Genomic DNA, 20,038 nt, shown 5'->3' with positions numbered 1-20,038 from the left:
AATTCTGCTTTAATTGTGCTTTTTTTTTTTTTTAGCAGAAATGGAATCTGTCTCACCTAACACTCTTCCAGACGGATCCTTATGAGCAGGGAATTGCTTTTATTTTTACCAAGTGACATTTTCCTTGTGTTGACTCCTAGCTGGAAGGGAATCCCTAGTAGGTCTCTAATGGGAGCTGTAAGTGCATTGGGTGCTTTGGAGGGATAGTGAGTGTTGATTAGGGCTGAGCTTTGAGTAGCTGCTAATGCACATTCCTCATTGATAGGCACCAGATAGCATGCTTCCAGCAATATTTTTAACCTGTATGAGATAGGGGTGCATTAAAAGAGCTCAGCTTTTCTGCTGCTTTTGCTGACACTAGGTGCCAAATTCCCCACTGACACTGAATAGCCTGCAATCCTGAGCATTATCAACAAACAAACAAATACAACACTCCCAGCTTTGAATTCCCTTAAGACATTGGGGGATAGTTGGAGAGGGAACCAGAGGCTTTGAACTGTAGGATTCAAAAATGGCAGATTAGTTCATTTGGAAGGATGGAGGAAAGAAGGGTTTGGATCCAAAAGGATTTCAGGAACACAAGCTTAAGCTTTTTCCCTATATGAGTAACAGATGTCTGAAAGCTCATAAATTTCATAAACAAGCCACTTCATCCTGGTAATAAACAATACATATTGTGGTAGAATAAGTACTATGAATCTGCATTAAGGGGTTTGTGCATGTTTTAGCAGTTAGTAGAGAAGCGCACACTGCACAGGATTCTCCATGTATTTCTATTGTTTTGAGAAAACTGGGGAAGAAGGCTGTAAGCAATTGCCCACACAAAGACCTGTAGAGTGAAGATGAGATAAAACATCAGCTTATTCTAACACGCAGACTCGCAAGATAATTTAAGCAGATACATATCAGATGGTTATCCTTTGCCCTCAGAGCCTGAACTGAGACTGATTTGGGCAGACACTACTACTAATCTTTTCTACCATTTCATTGCTATGAATATTTCATACCATTTCATTGCTAAGATATTTGCCCAGAAAGCTTGCAATCAGAGTATTGGGGTGGTGTGGGAAGTAATTTAAGCTTACTCTGCTCATTTCACATTGTGCTCAAAAGATGTAATGGGGAGTGAAATTATTTTCAAACACAGCTGTTGTTAACACCTCCATCTTTCACCTTTTATTGCATGTAATTTATTCTTTCTGTGTCTCCTCCCTTCTCTCTCCAGGTTTGGTCCCTGTCACCAGGCAGAGCTGGGCAGTGTCTTCACACAATACAGACTGAAGACCGGGTTTGGTCCATTGCCATTAGTCCACTATCAAGGTAACAATGAGGTTATTTAAAAACTGCATTGGAATATATGGACACCTCATTTTTAATGTGGTTTTTCTTTATTTGCAAAGCTGCTTATCATACAAGTATGCAAGAGGTCTATAACTCTGTGCCAAAGTATCACGAGTTTTATGACCCAAAAACCTCATTTGCCAAAATGAAGTAAGTTATGCAGAGAGATACAGCATGTTTGTTGAAAAATGTTTAGGTTTTATGGAATTTGGAGGATTTTCTTTCCCTCCTGCCCCCCACCCCTTAAGATCTAGGAAAGGAAAGTTTTTAACTTGTGGAACACGTTCGGCTATATGTGGTTAGATAAAGTTATGCAAAGGCTTAGAAATTGTACCAAATTTAGCACTCAATCCTCTTTTTCACTGGAAAATGTTCTAAGATGTCACTGGTTTTAAGCCCGTTCTTCATGAATTCTGTACATCACACATAAGGGTTCTGTGCCTGTGCAGCCCTCCATTTGAAATGTTTTAGAGCTGAGATTTTGTTCACTTTTTAAAAATGAAAACTGAAGGACTTTTAGCACATTCACCCAAAGCTTGCCCCTGATACATTTTAGACATTGTACAATACTCTTGCAAGTCCCTTAGGCAACAGTATTATGATATCTAGATAAATGTAAGCATAAAAGGTGTACTCTTTTGGTGTGTGGGGTGGTAGCTTTTTTGCTGTTCACCAATTTTTAATCCACTGTTTCATTTTCTGCACATGAATTGTGCAGTAGGGAGCTACACACACTCAAAGTGACTTAATTGCAACTAATGGAATGTGATTGAACACGGGAGGAGCTCTGTCACTCATCACTAACTACGTCACAGACTGTGTCCAATTGGTGCCACTTGTACAACCACATTCCACATTGCAATTACAACCTGGAAAGAACTGCATTTTCTTAAGTACAAAATACAGTGCTTTGCTCAGGTGATGCAAGTCAGAGAAGGCTTAGGATACAGAACTGGATTAGCATTAGCAAATTGGTTATTTGAAAGATTTGATAACATGGAAGCTGCCGAGGAATGTTAATATGATCTCATGCCCCCATCTCCAGTTGATGTGTTAATGCAGATGATTGCTCATGTGCATGTCCTTGTTGAAGGGGGGGAAATCTAATGAATGGGAGAAACTGAAAGCTGTGGCAAGAGCAAAGAGTACATGTACCAATTCCAACATTAATTTTAGAAAATCTCAGTACAGTTGGAAGACAACTGGAGTCTTCCCGTTAGCTTCAGCCAATCTATAGAAGCCTTATGGAGTGGGAGAAATCGGCCATCCTTTAAGTGCAGTTTACTCACATCTTAATACTGTTGTAAGAGGGAGAACCACATTTTTAATTGAGACTATAGCACTTGTCCTTAGAGTATTGTGATTACTGTAAAAAATATTCCATGTTGATGCCCTCTATGTATGTATTTTCTGTGTGAGCTATATTCAGCAAACACTACTACAGTTTAGTTCCCTGGCAACACTTCAAGGAAAAACAAAGTAGATTTGAGGGTCACAGTTTGCTTCTGTTTCAGGCAGCCTCTTCTGCTGGTGGTGCAAAATGAAAAGGGTTTCTCTGCGTTTTCTGAAGCTGTATTGTACTGAAAGCTACTGGAGGAGCACTCATTTTCTGTGGGAATGTTGATGAGAGTCACTAAAACACATACGAGTATATTCTGGGCTCCTGAGAACACAGACTGGATTATTCATATACGGAGAAATAAAACTGTCCTGATAAGTGAAGTTTTTGGTAATCATATTGCTGTTCTGCTGATGTTAAGAATGGAAGGCCAGTGAAAGTTTATCATTCTTAAACAAAAGAAACAAAACTGAATTACTCAAGCTTGAGCAGTGTCCAAAGAATTCCTAATGGTTTTGTATTCTGGCCCAACTTTTATTTTGGGGCTTGCTACTAATCATAGTAGAAGATTGCAGCAAGGCAGTTGTACTTTGAGGAAGCTCATTTTCTGTTCTGAATTATGAGCTTCAACTTGTGAATGTTGCTGTGACAAACTTGCCTCAAATTTTTGGAAGTTTATTTTAGGCTGAACATTTGGCCTGTTATGCTGACTGATCCTGTCTCTCCTATAGCCTGGCCTTGTTGTCGTTTTCCAATTCACATCAATAGTTTGAATTAGTGAGCACATGAGTGAACCTTGTGAGCCTCCAATCTATTGAGTGAGCACCATTTGACATCCCTTTTGAATTAGTAAACATAAGAACTATCATAGTGGCTCAGTATTGTCAGCACTAACCAGTGCACACAGCTTGTTAAAAACTACTTTTGCGTTAGTCAAACCAGTACTGAGAGCCTTCACGCTGCTTGTGCAGAGCTTTGGGAGGTATGCACTGGATGTGCTGCTGTGACTGGGAGAACTCTTGTACAGCACGCTGTTTTATCCTCCTAAGTGATGACCTGCAGGGTTGGCCTCTTGTCAGAACACTGACTTCTCTCCCTGGAGTGAACACACACTCTCTGTCACAATATTTACCTAGCGTCTTTTTCCCCCCACTGGGTGATAAATGGAAACTTGCAGAGTGGCTTCTCCATCAGTGACCAGGTTTGGATCACTTGCTTGCTTTATGAGACTGCTGATGCCGCTGCACCTATTTTTCCTCTCCACCCCCAAGTATTACAGCCGATTAGCCACGTCATTAATTCTTCAATTTGATGGCTGATATACCAAGGCCTGAAACATGCTGCTGACCCCGTATAATAGAACCCCTGCTCCTTAACATATTAACAGTGGGAGAAGTTAATTAAAATTCCACAGAGCGAAGGTGTCAGCTAACCTATAAACCTGTCACTTCCAAGAAAATGTCTCTGCCATCCTAGAAGAAACAGTTTGGGGGCAAGAGGGGCACTACTAGTGCAGGGTGAAATCCCCCCCCCAGTACCTCAAGTTAAACTGATTGTTTGGGTACTCGGAAAGAGTTAGCTTCAAGGTGGCTCAATATCTCTGTCTAGTTTTAGGGCCCTGTTATCTTTTCCTCTGAGTAGACAAATGTAGGAGGCTGAATTACTGCCTTTCTGAGGGAGCAGAGCATTACTATTAATTACTAATTGCTGGCAAGCTGATTAGTTTTGCTTCACTGTAAAATGCACTGAATGTTTTGTCCACTTGGCTTTTCTCCTATCTATCTATCTATCTATCTATCTATCTATCTATCTATCTATCATCTATCTACAATATTTGTATATGGCTCCATATCTAAAACAGATTTCAGAGCAGTGAACAAAAAAGATGAAATAGTAAAAGAATAAAAGGATTAAAACACCACCTTAAAATCATGCTTTTTAAAGAACAGAACACCACTAGAAACCGTGACTGGTCAATTAAGGAATGCTTCCTGGAACAGTGCTGTTTTCAGAAGGCACTGGAAACAACACAGTGTTGGTGCCTGCCTGACCTCCAGGGGCAGGGAGTTCCAAAGAAAAGGGGCCACCACACTGAAGGTTCTTCTCCTGGTGGACTTCGATCAGGCCATAGGTCCATGTGGAACCACCAGGAGCAAGCCCTCCAATGACCTCAGTGACTGGTGAGGTTGGTAAGGGAGAAGGCGCTCTCAGGTATCCTGGTTCCAAGTTGTTTAGGGCTTTGTACATTAGTACTAAAACTTTAAACCTGGCCTGGTAGCGGATAGGCAGCCAGTGCAGTTCCCTCAGCAAAGGAGTTACATGCTGGCAAGGGGCAGCTCCCGACAACAGCTGAGCTGCTGTGTTCTGCACTAGCTGCAGCTTCCGGACCAGCCTTAAGGGCAGCCCCACATAAAGTGAATTGCAGTAACGCAGACTTGAGGTTACTAGTCCCTGTACTGCTGTGGCCAAGCTGTTCCTGTCCAGGAGAGGCTGTAGTTGACAAACCAGCTGAAGCTTGTAAAAGGCACTCTGAGCCGCCGCGGCCACTTGGGCCTCCAACGACAATGATGGATCTAGGAGTACCCCCAGACTATGGACCTGATCTTTCAGAGGGAGTGCAACCCCATCCAGAACGGGCAATGAGCCTATCTCCCAGACTTGGGAACCACTCACCCACAGGGCTTCCGTCTTGCCAGGATTCAGTTTGAATTTATTGGCCCTCATCCAGCCTTTTACTGAGTTCAGGAACTGGTCCAGGACTTGCACAGCCTCTCCTGATTCAGATGCCACAGGGAGATAGAGCTGTATGTCATCAGCATACTGATGGCACTTGTCTCCAAACCCCTAATGACCACTCCCAGCAGCTTCATATAGATGCTAAATAACACTGGGGACAAGATGGTACCCTGCGGCACCCCATAGCTCAAAAGGGCCAAAGCATGGTCACCCAATGTTACTCTCTGAAATCGGCCGCTCGGGTGGGATGGGAACCACTGTAACACAGTGCCTCCTATACCCATCCCACCGAGCCAATCCAGGAGGATACCATGGTCAATGGTATCAAAAGCCGATGAGAGATCAAGCAGAATTAACAGGGTTGCACTCCCCCTGTCTCTCTGTCTTCTAGAGCTTTTGCTGGTTGTGTGATAGTTTTTCGGTAACCTGCTCTCCTCAGTTAGGGCACCTAGCATTGATATGCAGCTACTTCTGGGAGAGAGGGGTTTGAAAGCCGAACAATATCCTGAAGCCCAAACGACGTAGGTTCATGCTAGCTGCGTTGGTCCCAGTGTTGCCCCCTTTGTATCTGTGATGCAGATGGACAGAAGATCAGTGTAGGCTGAAGATCCAGGTGTTGTGTATGGCAGGGTTTGGATGTGCATCTGACCTCCCCCAAGCCCTGTACTGGATCAACCTTCTTCCCCTTTCTTATTAAATAAATGACAGGATGCATTCTTCTGTACTATGGGCTAATCTGTTAAGGCTGTTTTACATCATAGAAGGATTTGCTGTATATAGTGAATACTAAATGTTCTTCTGATTTTGTTCCTCTAATCCTTTGTAGTCCTATAATTCTAGGATATTGTGAGCTCCATAACGTCAGTATGGTGCTAGGATTGTTTCTACCTGCTTCCTCTGCCTCTCCAATGAAGGAACTGAAGTGACGTGTGTTATCTGAAGGGAGGTTTAAGTTGTCACTGATGGTGGCAAATGCACTGTCAAGATCCCAGCTTGATTTTCAAGGCTCAGGCTTAGTTTGTAGAGCAATCTGCTCCCCAAACTGGACCTGTGAAACCTCACAAAGCTGTTCCCTGCATAATGTTATTTAGTTACTTTTTCCCTTTGAAACTAGAATGGAATAATTTTTCCTGCTTGATTTCCTCCCCCCCACACACACACACATCCCTTTCTTATGATGGAAGCGAGCTAGTTATGTATTTCTGCTTTGACCCTGCTCATGTGTTTTCTTGAAGCAATAGCTTTAGATTTTTGTCATGATGGGCTCTTGTACAGTTTTAAATACTTATCTTATTCTGTATTTTGTTTTCTTGAAGACTATATAGATACATGCTCTTTCATCATGCCAACAAATTGTGTGTGGTGTTGGCATGTTGGAGGAAAAATGTATTTAAATTCAATTCCCTTTCTCTATTGAGGTTGTAGGCATGTTGTAAAGAGGAGACCATCCCCTTGAAAGACCTCACTCTATTAGGAAGTTAGCTGCTATGTCAAATTCTCATTTAATTCAGTTCCTCAAGTTTATGTGGTTATTGCTGCTGCTGTGATTTTAATTATTTCCAAGGGCAGAGGAGCTTCCTGAAAGGCTAGGGGAGAAACCTCTCCTACCATTTTGCACAGTGAAGGAGAAAATGCCCATGTCAGTTTCTCCTGTCACATTGATTACAGTTCAGGGGTCTGGCCATCATAGGACTGCAGGTTTCCATTTCCAGTTAGTGATCTTTCTCCTCCATTTTTCAAACTTCCAAGGGGAAGGATGGAGAAGGTAATTTTCCTGGGCCATGGCCGCTGTTTACTTTTGCTTGGCTGTGCAGCGTGCCTTTGTTTTTCCACCTTTGATCAGTGTCCTGCCAGCAGATAATTTAGCAATTGCATCCCAGGGTGGAAGTGTGGAGTTAATGTTAAAATTAGTTTTTTTAAAAACTTCACTGGCTGATGAAGCAGGGATACCAAGAGGGGAGGCGACGGGGGCCATAAATTTTACTCCTGGTGTATCTGCCTCTCGCAAAAAATGTAACCCTCTGATGTCTCCACAGCACTTTCATTAACATTTAAATTAAGGGTTTGTTTTTCAGTGACTAGGCCTTTCATGGCCTGACTCGTGCCTTACCAGTCAGCTACAATAGTAATCACTGCTTAATTTTTTTTTCATCTTTTTCTGGGGAGGGCAGCGACCTGACAAATGTTCAAAGAGAATCCGCAGCAGACCTGCACAGGTACCCAGGCAGCAGGATGCTAGCTTCTTTCCTACAATTAGAGAGCTGTCTATGTTTCTTATCTTTTTTCCTCTCCCCTCCATTCCTCTTCAAAGACTTGTTTGGAGCCCATTTGGTATGTGATTGCCTCGGGTGTAACCAATATGAGACACTCTTCACCCTTTAAACAAGAACTTGTGGGGATGAAGGGGGTATATTAAGAGTGGGAAACAAATCTGTAATACCCTTCCACAACTCTGTCTCTGTCCCACTTCTCTGCTGAGTGCTACTTCAAAAATGTTGTGTTAAAACTGTGGTGTGAGTGAGCTTTTGAGTGCGATAAGTTGTGGTGGTGGGGACTGTATATTAAAGTGAGCTGAAGAAATGAGTGAGTGAATTGAGCTTTGATGTATGTAACTTGCACAGACATTTTGGTAGCGTCTAGTTTATGTCCAGAAATTATGGCTTGCTTAGCAGGCTATATGTGTTGGGATCATTTTAGAAGAAAGGCCCTTGTCTAGCCCAGTAAACAGTTTGTGAAACATGGACATAAGGAAACTGGGGTGCAGATCCCAGTTCATCCATGGATTCATGTCATGGCCTACAGCAAGTAGCTAGCTCTCAGCTTGGATTTTGCACTTGTAAACTGAAAATTGCTTCATCATCGGCTGGGAGCCCAAAAGAGCTTAAAACATTAGAAGTATTACATAACTGATTTTTTTTTTTTAAAGACTTAAGCTGTTCTATCAAAACACCTTAATTTTGTATGTCCTGCAGGAATCTAAGAGCCGCTTCACATGTTATAGTGGAAGCTGCTGCATATTTAAAGGGTCAGAAGATGGTACATGGAAAACAACTACATACCTTTCCTCCTACTGTTTATTCACAACAGAAATATGCTAGAAATATGCCAGAATGGATACATGCTAGTATTTAGGTGTGTAGCTTATTGTAATGTAACATGTGAAGCAACTGGAAAAGCTCTGGTACTTGTCATGGTATTAACTGCCTGCTGTACAACCTTATTCCCTTTGGACCTTTGTGGCTGCGTAATGCTAGTTGCCCTCTAAAGTAGTGTCATTTAGTGAGCAGTGTCATGTGGCCAAACTGTTTTGGTAACCCACATGTTGCATCAGTTCCAGGAAACCTGATCAGAAGTGCAGGCACTTACAGTAACAAGGAGGTGAAAGCTGCCAGCCTGTGTCTCTGCAGGTGCTAGCTGGATCGAATTGCAGGGCTGCCATTAAAACTATCCTGGCTGGTGATTAATGCAGGGCACGGGGCATACTCATTCTTATTCTGGCAATGTGAAAACCTGTCCTGGAAGCTAAATTGGTCTCTGAATCTCAGAGCTGTCCTACTCTTTTCAGATTGTCAACTACTTGTCTGTCTTGCGTAAGTCTTGTTGAAGACCTTTGTCTTCACGTGTGTGTATTAGGATAAGAAGTGGACAAACAGTTGTGTAGGCATTCTGAGATAGAGCTGTTAGTCTCTGATTTTCTCTTTTGAGAGAGACAGGCACTCAGGTCTTAATTTCTGAGGTTTGGGACTTGTGTATCTTTGATTGCACTGTTCTACTATATTTCAGTAAATCCAGTAATAACATTCTTAAATGAAGGAACTTCAGATGGAGTCTCCATTGTGAAACTGCTGAATTACAACTCATCGAGAAGTTCAGTTGTATCACCTGTGGCCTAAATCACAATAACAGGTTTTATCCTACGATTACAGGTGTTAATTAACTTAACAATTCCAGGATATGTGTGATACCATTAACACTGCTTTGCAGATTGTCACTGTGCTTATCTTACATACATTTAAGCTTTAAAATCATTGTTAGTCTGTATTTTTATATTTTCACTTTTCTCTGACCTCACAGTTTATCATTTTTGCCTCTAAACGCATGTGTGTGTGCATGCATGTGTGTGCGTGCGTGCGTGCACACAAATGTGATATATGCCTACTGAGGATAACACTTCATGCATCTGATGAAGTGTACTCTAGTCCATGTCATAATAAATCTGCTGGTCATTAATTAAGGTGCAGCAAGACTCGTTTTTGCAGCAACAAACTAGCAGAACTCCTCCTCTGGAAATTAATAACTTTATTTCTCTCTGGATTGTTAGTCTGATATTTTCTGCAACAAGTGGCCAGTGTTAGATGCCTCAGAGAAAAGGGTATATAGCAAGCCTGCACAACATATGGCCCAAAGGCAAAATGCAGCCCTAGTTTCATAAGCTTTCTTCAGCCACCTTGCTTTATAATCATGATTGGAAAGGAAAGTGCATTGCATTTAACAGATGCAAGGTGCTGTTTTCTGCAACTCCACTAGTGAAAGCAGTGTAGCCATCAGCAAACAGCATGGTTGTTGTTGTTGTTGTTCAGTCGTGTCCGACTCTTCGTGACCCCATGGACCATAGCACGCCAGGCCTTCCTGTCCTGCACTCTCTCCCGGAGTGTGCTCAAGTCCATATTCATTGCATCGGTGATGCTATCTAGCCATCTCATCCTCTGCCGTCCCCTTCTCCTTTTGCCTTCAATCTTTCCCAGCATCAAGGTCTTTTCCAGGGAGTTTTCTCTTCGCATTAGGTGGCCAAAATATTCTTTGTTGGAATTGGAATGTAAACTGACCTTTTCCAGTCTTGTGGCCACTGTTGAGTGTTCCAAATTTGTTGGCATATTGAGCGCAGCACTTTAACAGCATCATCTTTTAGGATCTTAAATAGCTCAGCTGGAATACTGTCATCTCCGCTAGCTTTGTTGTTACTAATGCTTCCTAAGGCCCACTTGACTTCACTCTCTAGGATGTCCGGCTCAAGTTCAGTGACCACACTATCATGGCTATCAGGGACATTCAGATCTTTCCTGTATAGTTCTTCTGTGTATTCTTTCCACCTCTTCTTAATCTCATCCACTTCTGTTAGGTCCCTGCCTTTGTCCTTTATCATGCCCATCTTTGCACAAAACGTTCCCTTGATATCTCCGATTTTCTAGAAGAGATCTCTAGTCTTTCCCATTCTATTGTTTTCTTCGATTTCTTTGCATTGTTCATTTAAGAAGGCCTTCTTGTCTCTCCTTGCTATTCTCTGGAACTCTGCATTCAGTTGGGTATATCTTCCCCTTTCTCCCTTGCTTTTTGCTTCCCTTCTTTCCTCAGCTACTTGTAAAGCCTCATCAGACAGCCACTTGGCTTTCTTGCATTTCTTTTTCTTTGGGATAGATTTAGTTGCTGCCTCCTGAACAGTGTTACGGACCTCCGTCCATAGTTCCTCAGGCACTCTGTCTATCAGGTCTAATCCCTTAAACCTATTCCTCACCTCCACTGTATATTCATAAGGGATATGATTTAGGTCATACCTGAATGGTTTAGTGGTTTTCCCTCCGTTCTTCAATTTAAGCCGAAATTTTGCAAGAAGCAGCTCATGATCTGAGCCACAGTCAGCTCCAGGTCTTGTTTTGACTGACTGTATAGAGCTTCTCCATCTTTGGCTGCAAAGGACATAATCAATCTGATTTCGATATTGACCACCTGGTGATGTCCACGTGTTGAGTCGCCTCTTGTGCTGTTGGAAAAGAGTGTTTGCTATGATCAGTGTGTTCTCTTGGCAAAGCTCTGTTAGCCTTTGTCCGGCTTGATTTTGTACACCAAGGCCATACTTGCCTGTTATCCCGGTGATTTCTTGACTTCCTACTTTAGCATTCCAGTCCCCTATGATGAAGAGGACATCTTTTTTTGGTGTTAGTTCTAGAAGGTGTTGTAGGTCTTCATAGAACCGATCAACCTCAGCTTCTTCGGCATCAGTGGTCGGGGCATAGACTTGAATTACTGTGATGTTGAATGGTTTGCCTTGGATTCGTACTGAGATCATTCTATCATTTTTAAGATTGTACCCCAGTACTGCTTTTCCCTCCCTTTTGTTGACTATGAGTGCTACTCCATTTCTTCTAAGGGATTCTTGCCCACAGTAGTAGATATAATGGTCACCTGAATTAAATTCGCCCATGCTTGTCCATTTTAGTTCACTGATTCCCAAGATGTCGATGTTCAGTCTTGCCATCTCATGTTTGACCACCTCCAGCTTACCTTGATTCATTGATCTGACATTCCAGGTTCCTAAACAATATTGTTCTTTACAGCATCAGACTTTTTTTTCACCACCAGACACATCCACAGCTGAGTGTCCTTTCGGCTTTGGCCCAGCCGCTTCACTCTTTCTGGCGCTACTTGGAAATACCCTCTGCTCTTCCCCAGTAGTATATTGGACACCTTCCGACCTGAGGGGCTCATCTTCCGGTGTCATATCTTTTAGCCTTGTGATATGTTCCATGGGGTTTTCTTGGCAAGAATACTGGAGTGGGTTGCCATTTCCACTAGTGAAAGCAGTGTAGCCATCAGCAAACAGCATGGTAGCAGTGGGCAAATAACATATAGTAAAACAGGCTATGCTTTTGGTCATCTGTGCTTCAGATATGGTATTTTCAAATCTGCATATAGAGAAAACAATGAAACATGAATCTATACATGGTGTTTTACGACAACAACTAAAATCCAAAATTCAACCACAGCTAATTCCCAAAGATAATTTAGCAAAGCATAAAAGCCATTCAGTTTGTGTCCTGATTTTGTACTGATCTGGCACAATATTAAGTAGCCTTAATATTGTTGATGGAATTGGGCTTAAAACCTACAGAAATGTTCATGCAAGCTTGGCATAAATAGTGGAGAAAAACATTGGTGCCAATTTTGGACTTGTGGGACCTTAAAGCTGACTCAGTTTGGAAACTGTTAGATATTTTTCTACCAGTCACAATGTTGACAACTTCTCTCATAATATATTATATACATATTGATGACTCTGCTATAGGACTGAGAGTATACAATGACATATTTTCGACCCCTTGAAAATCCTCCTCCAACAATCCTCCAGAGAATCGTTTCCTCTGTATGTAGAAGTGTTTTGTATGCACTTGTCTTCATAATTCTTCATGTTCTTCATAATTTCTGTGGTGATACTGTGCTGTATACCTTGAGAGGCACAGCTTTGGGGACTTCAGAAGATTGTATCCCAAGCATTTGTTTGACCTGTGCATGTGGTGGGAATTCTCCAACTTTATACCTGATCCAGTAGTGTGAGTGAGTTGTTAGAATTTGAACTATAGGAGTATGTGCGTGTTTCCCCTGTATGGCTGTGAGCAGTTGTCATGGGGCTTCACTTGCTTCTGACCTAGCCTCCCAGTTCTGGGGAAATGCTTGTTTTTTCCTCTTGATTGAATACACTGGTCACTTACTGCAGCATAGCTTAATTGACTGCAAGAGAATGACTTCTTGGCAGGCCTGGTTTCAGTAGCCAGCCTCCTTGGGCAGCAGTCGGGGCCCTAGCATCCTGGCAGGACATATCAGTGCTGATCTTTGTCCTTGACCCCCATGCTGGGCAACTTTGAGCCACTACATTAAATTTCCTACCATATTCTGAAGCGCTGAACATGGCATGCTCCTGGAAATTTAAGATGGCAGCTTCCCAGCTGACTGCTATTGCTTCTAGGTAAGCCTGCAGCCAGCGGTGGTCCACCAACGTAGGAAATGTGGCACTTTTCCAAGGGCTCCCTCAACCTTGGGCCTAACCCTGCTTCTACAAAAAGCAGTATCAGAGTAAGGGCTGTTCCACCATATTCGTGGCATGTTCCCACCTTCTTCAGTGATATATAAAGGTCCAATGAATCTTTGATTAGATGTAGGTCAAGATTTTCTACATTGTGACCTTAATAAGTGGGGATGATTGGCAGACCGCCTTGGCAGAAAGGGTGGCCAGTGCCTTTCATCTCCTCTAGGGTTGCTTGGAGACAATGGGCTCAGCATATTTTCCTTGTTGTTCCTTCTTTGAAAATGGCCTGGTATCTCTACTAGATACCTGTGACATGGGGGTCTTGATTGGGGTTTCATAAAGGGCCTTGCCAGTGTGTCTAAAGGCCAAGAAGACAAAAGCGATCAGTGGGTGGGGGTCTCAGCTGACCGCCAAAGAAGGGAGGGGAGGGTCCTGGAGGCAGTGAAGGGAGAAGCAGTCCCTGTTGGGAGCTCTTCAAGAGGGGAGGGGGAGAGGAGTGGCCCATTTTTGTCCCAAACTCATCAAGCACATCTGCAGAATTGTCCCAGCTGCTGCCTCCCAGTTTCAAAAGAAAATGATCGTTTGATAAACCGGCCTGATTTACCGCTTTCTCACAAGGGAGGGAGGCCCACCTTTGACCTCTATGATTTCACATCAGACTCAGCTTTTCTTTTCCCTTCCAGTCCTTGGAGAAACTTTGAAATGCATCCCTTGCTTTCTCTCTCTATCCCTTTACTCTTCTCTGCCCCCTTTTTTCTCTTGTTTTGTTTGGGGTGGGGTGGGGTGGGGTGGGGGGAGAACAGACGTGCAGCTCTGGACTTTAGGCAAGTAATTAGTAAAATCTTCCTGCAGCACAATAAACCCAAAACACCCATCATGTATATTCCCATCATTTACTTGCTTGTGAGCATCCAAGAGAACAGGTGGCATTCTTATTGCAGCATATCTTGGGCTGGCACCCTCCATGCCTCTGTGCCTGCTAACTATAGGAATGCACATGAATATATTAAAATATTTTCACACAATGCATGTATTTTCCAGTGAGAAAGGGCATATCCTGGATGAAAGGCGGCAGGCCCCACTGGGACACTTGTTCCCACTCAGGCGCTTGCTCACATGGACGAGATAGAAAAGGGGGACTGGATTTCCTCTGAGGAGAGTGAACTTTTGTGTTCCCTACCCACTCCCCATGATTTTGAGGAGCACGACATAGAGATTTGGGCATTGGATAATTTTCATTATTTTTACAAGTTTCTTTTTGGGGCAAGAAACAAAAAAGCAGGAAATCAAAATAGTTCCACAATTCTGCAAATCCTCATTTGATGGATAGAACTAGCTAGTTCTCAGATACACCAGTATATCGGGGCTCTTAATGCTTGGTTATTCTGTTAGACCAGGACATGTAACAGCAGAGGAAATCTACTCAGTGCTTTCCATTCTCATAACTGTGCATAGAGGAACTTGTAACTGTGCATAACAAATCAAGGTACATATAATAATCATGCAGATGAATTAGCAGCTATAACAATTAAAATATCTATTTGCAGCTACATAGAGCTTTTAAGCTATTCAGGAGAATCCAAAACCTCTAGCTAAGCAGTTTACATGCCCTTTTCACTCCAGAACTTTCATTTGCTTAGGAAAGCAATTGTTGAAAGTAGGATTTTCCTGTGGTTCTCTCTGTGCATGTGTAAGGATGCTAAGCAAGATCATGTACTTGAAGATTTGCTCCCAGAACTTACATGGAGCAAGGCCTGGTTGTTGCTATGCAGAACAGTGTTTCCCCATCACATGGAAAGTAAATGTCTATGGTTGACAGACCCTACTGAATTTTTATGATTTGCATAATAATAAATAAAATACTTTACCTTTTGTGTCATATTTATAATAGTTGTTCTCAAAAGTAATATTCCCCTCAACTTTCATTCTCTTAAAATCTGCTTTTCTTTGAACTCGGTGGACCTTTTAGCTCAGTGGTAGGCAACATGGTACCCTCCAGATATTTTGGACTATAACTCCCATAATCCTTGACCATTGGCTATGTTGGCTGGGGCTTATGTGAGTTGTCATTCAGAACATCTAGAGGGCACCAGGTTGCCTAACCCTGGTTTTAGCATTATATGAATGATCCTTGGGCTTGCATATTCCCTTATTCTCATTTGGTGCAGCCATGAGAAGGAGATTGGAAGCATCTATGTCTGTTTTTAAACTTACCAGAGTTATGTCCAAACTTGGAAGTATGATTAGATCAAACAAGCTAGGATCAACCCAAGGTTTATGATCTTGTCCTGTTCACTTGCCAGAGTTTTAACTAACCAGAGTATCATGAGTTTGGATGTAATGAGGAAATCTAGTTTAAAAGCTGAAGCAGATGCTTCTGATCTCCTCGCTGCCATACCATCAGAGGGAAGAGGAGCACATGAGTCCCAAGGCTCATGCAAGTTTGCTTACATAATGCTAAACCATAGTTTAGTGCTGCATCCAAACTGGCCCCATGTGGTGTTAGAAGGTCATGGATTCAGTTTTGAGATGCAAGCATAGACTTGAATATGTTTTTATTACATTCATATATTTTAATCCAAATGGCTTTTAAGGGACATTTAATATAGCTGAAATTAAATTTTTTTTAAAAAATACAATTGTTTTGTTTTTTCAAAACAAACCATACAGAGGACATCTTGAAATCATTTTTTAACACAATGAATATTAAGCAATACAGCACTGGAAATATTTGCAGTTAGCTCCAGTAAACTCCTGAGTGAATTCAGCTACTTTTCTTATCTGACTTAGAGGTTTCCCTAGAGAGGCTGCTCCGCTGACAGAGCAGAAATGAGAACTAAACACTGCTTGCCTATTCCACTTTTAAATTCTCTTTCCCATGTTGAATTGCTCCCTAAGCTTTGCTGGCTGTAGAGCAACAGTATGGAGCAAGTAACGCTCCCTGAAGGGGCCATATTTTTCTTTCCTTGAACCTTGAAGAGAAACACTTCTGCAGAAAGTAAAACAGCACCATAATTTAGAAAGTTTTTTTTTTAAGTGTATAGATGTGGTTTACTTTTTACTACATCTCCTTACAGGCTCCAAAAAAGCAAGATTCTTTGTATATGGCCCAGGGCTGGTCTCTAATGGAAGATAGGTGCAGCACATAAACTCCAAGTGAAAGCCCATGACCAGGATGGGTCTTCTCAACCCTGGGGATTGTTCTTGAGACCTCTTTAATGTTGTTGTTTTTTTTTGCTTTAGGGTTATGATGCTGCCACGTGATACATAGTTTAGAATTATAGTAGACAGTTCTAGTCTCTGGCATACCATTTTGCATTCTGGGAATGTCAGCTTTCCTTTAAACATGTTTTTGAATAATTCATGGTAGAGTGAAAAGGCTGGTGATGTATTGGCAATTCCTTGAAGGTTCAGAAAATAACTTGGGGTTGGACAGCACTTCTAGTGGTTGGGAGGTGAGTCATAAATGCAATGCATAGCTTCATATCTTTCCCTCATGTGTGTTTCCCATTCAGGATCCCTACTGGTTATATATCCCCAATTTGTAGGCTCACCCTGACATCCCAGTGCTTAGAAAAAACAGTCACATGCTTGAAACCTCACACCTTCAAAGGGAATTAAATTAGCCTAAGAAAATTAGCACCATCTATTTTGAATGTAGAATTTAGGTTTTCCTTTTCACAAAACTTGATTATTTGGGGGAAGGGAATGCAGACTCAACACATCCTCCAGCATAATCTTAAAACTCTCTTGGTATAAACAGTTGTGGGATACTCTTCAGGAGGATTAAGGTCTTTGCACTGTCATACATTTACCACAAAGAAGAAAACCTGACTTTTGCCTGAAGGAGAGCCCTATAAAGCTTCGGAAACTTATACTCTTTCACCAATAGGAATTGCTAACTGAAAGGTGTTGCCATTCCTACTTAGAGAATTAATGAGCTTCCAATGTGGCAAAGTCGATTATGACTATGATTATTTATTATTTTTCTTCAGATTCTCCTGCCTTCACTCCCTTCTGCCCCTCCACAAGGCAGGAAAAAATAGCTTTGTTTTTTGTTCAGGACAGAGGTTAGAAAGGTTGCAGGGGGCACATAGCCCTCTCATAGGGGTGTCTTGTCAGGGCGCAGCATGAAGGGCACAAACAGATCATAACCTTTAAATGAAAATGCAATGGAGGGGAGAGATGAAAGCATTGAAACAAATTAGATACAACTATAGGGGGTGCTCAACTGGAGAAAATTAGCATTTCTTCCTAATTGGAGTGCAGGGCATGCCATTACAGGGATTCATTACCAGGGGGAGAGGGTGCTGGGCCTCTTCACAGAATGCCCCTTAAAGCAGACAAAAAAAGCCCTCTCCTGGTTTTTATATATTCATAAATGTTTTAAAATAGTGGGTAAAGAACTGGGGAGTTGGTCTCAGTATTTCTGTGCTCATAAATATATACAATTCCTAGAAATCTGAACTTTCTGGCAGAGTGGGAATGGGATGTTTGTATTTTTCTCAACTCGACCTTTCCATTCTTTGTGTGTGTGTGGGTATCCATTTTAGGGATGGACAAATTAATCTATTTCTGGTCCATGTTAGTTTCACATGAGTTTAGTAATAAATCTGTTCCATACCATTTTCTTCAATTAAAAACATGAAAATTTGCATTTCCTCCCAAAATACACATTTTTGTACACATTTTCCTTTAAATATTAATTTATCTTTGATTTTCCCCAAATTACACATTTATTTATGCATGTTTGAACCAAGAACTGCATTCCAAAATGAAGGATAACTGCTTTCTGATCCACATATTAGTCTGGGAAGTGTGAATTAGGTCAGTTGCTTAAAAATGTGAACTGAAGAAAACTCTCCAGCATCCCTAGTCTACGCTAGAGCACATTTGTGTGACAGATGAATATAAGATAAAGGGCAACATGTAGCAATCAACAGTTCTGAAAATGATTGCTGCCAAACTATTATGTGTTTAGAAATAACTTAGTTCTTGCACCTGTCTGTATATAGATACCATATATAAGTGAAGCCCTATAGTAACAAGTAGCCATCAGGCAGTTGTGAAAAGCTGAAGCCAGTCTCTACAGGAACTGAATTAATTTCAGGCCATCACACATTCAGGGTGGATGGGCAGTTTTCCTCCCCATGTTTCCCCTGTTTCATTGGGGAAATGTTCTGTGGACTATATTTGCTAGAAGGTAGATTAGACTGTGTTCAGACAACATGCTAAACCATAGTTAAACTCATGTGCTCCCCGTCCACTCTTCCAACACAGCTATGAGGAGGAGACTGGAAGTGTTAACTTCCCATTTCGATTAACCACAGTTTAGCATGTCCACTGAACCATAAACTGTGGTTAATCTCAACTGTGGTTTGTTTAAACAAGCCAGCTTCATAACCCATGGTTTCAAACCCATGGTTTGTTTAAACAAGCCAGCTTCATAACCCAGCTTCATAACCCATGGTTTCAAACAAGCCATAGTTAACATTAACCACAGTTTGTTGGAATAATAAGCCGCAGTTAATTTAAACCGAAAGTGAAAGCCTCTGAATTTCTCCTGTTGGCCATGCTGGAGGAAGAGGAGAGAAGAGTGTCTGAGCCTGAGGCTTGCTGTGGCTTGTTCTCCTCATGGCCATGATGTCCAAACTGAATCATTATTGACAACACAAAAAGAGGGGATCATAAAAACATATAGTAACCTTGTGAAACTATGTTTCATCTTCCCACTCTCTACTGTATAATGTTTCTGGGACAAGAAGAGCAACAAATGTGTCTGGGAAATCCTTTACATTTTTGCTTTGATTTCGCTGTCATCCTACTGCCTTTCCTTCTCCCAACTTTGCACCTTTCTGTCCTTTTGCTGTCTTTTTATAGAAGAGGTTCAATGTGTGACATAGAAGAGAGAATGTTGCAAGCACAAGCCCAGGCTAAATCACATGTACACAGGGGATTAATGGGTCACAAAGCTGCAATTTTAACACCTGTTCTTGAATTGCATCTGAAAAGGACACTGAAATGGTGCTTTCCAGTTAAAATAACTGCAATATAGGTAAACTTTAGATGATTGAAAACCACATGTTAAAAGGCTTAGAAAACTTTATGCATTGTCCCTGTTTTTCCTCTTTGAGCCATGACCCCAGTAAAAGTCAAGTAAGCATGGTTTCTTCTATATTTGATCAACAAGATAGTACCCAGTTCTGACTTAATGAGAGGTGGTGTAGCATAGTGGCTAAGTGTCTAACCTGTGAGGCAGGGTATCCTCAATTCAAATCTGACCTCAGCCATAAACTTGCTAGGTGGATTTAGACACGCCATTATTAATTCAGCTTGCCATCGGCAATACGGGGATAATAATACTGGCCTGCTGTAGAGGACAGTTGCAAAGATTACTGAAAGAATGCATGCAAAGTGTTGTTAAAACTCAAAATACCATACGTGAATAAAGTATTACGCATATGAAAAAAATAAGTTCTTCTGCTGAAAAGTCTTAGCAGAGGCTGGGGAAATATGACACGCTAAAGGAACTGATTATAAGACTAGACTGGTGTTGCAGAAAAGTTTAGATCACTTTAGAGTTCTTTGTAGTGAAGGGTGCAATGTGGTACGGGGGGTAAATGGGGCTTCACCAAAATGCAAAACCAGTTCATTGCTCTCGCACAAGATCTTTGATGGATTGGGTGTTATGTAGAAATCATGATGGTCAGATCGGTGTAGGTGTGTCTGTGTCAAAATATAGCTTAGCATTTTCTTCGCCTAAATAGTAAACTCTTATCCCCTTCCCCATCCCATAAAGTGGCAGTGCCTGCTTTTGTCAGCCT

The 20,038-nt window shown here is 41.7% G+C and overlaps 1 protein-coding gene across 2 annotated transcripts in view; it reads left to right on the top strand.

The window, feature by feature from the left end:
- Positions 1–20,038, top strand: part of FBXW4 (F-box and WD repeat domain containing 4) — a 97,174-nt gene that overhangs the window by 29,439 nt on the left and 47,697 nt on the right. For both annotated transcript variants that reach the window (XM_084846499.1, XM_084846498.1), the window contains one exon: positions 1,226–1,320. In XM_084846499.1, coding sequence (XP_084702625.1) covers positions 1,226–1,320 — 95 coding nt within the window. The remainder of the gene's footprint in view (positions 1–1,225; positions 1,321–20,038) is intronic.

Source organism: Heloderma suspectum, chromosome 3, assembly GCF_057233095.1.
Source record: "Heloderma suspectum isolate Gila_16-S chromosome 3, 16-S_ref, whole genome shotgun sequence".
In the NCBI taxonomy this organism is placed as follows: domain Eukaryota; kingdom Metazoa; phylum Chordata; class Lepidosauria; order Squamata; family Helodermatidae; genus Heloderma; species Heloderma suspectum.
Note: the sequence above shows the minus strand (reverse complement) of the source record. Positions and strands in the feature narration are given on the sequence as shown.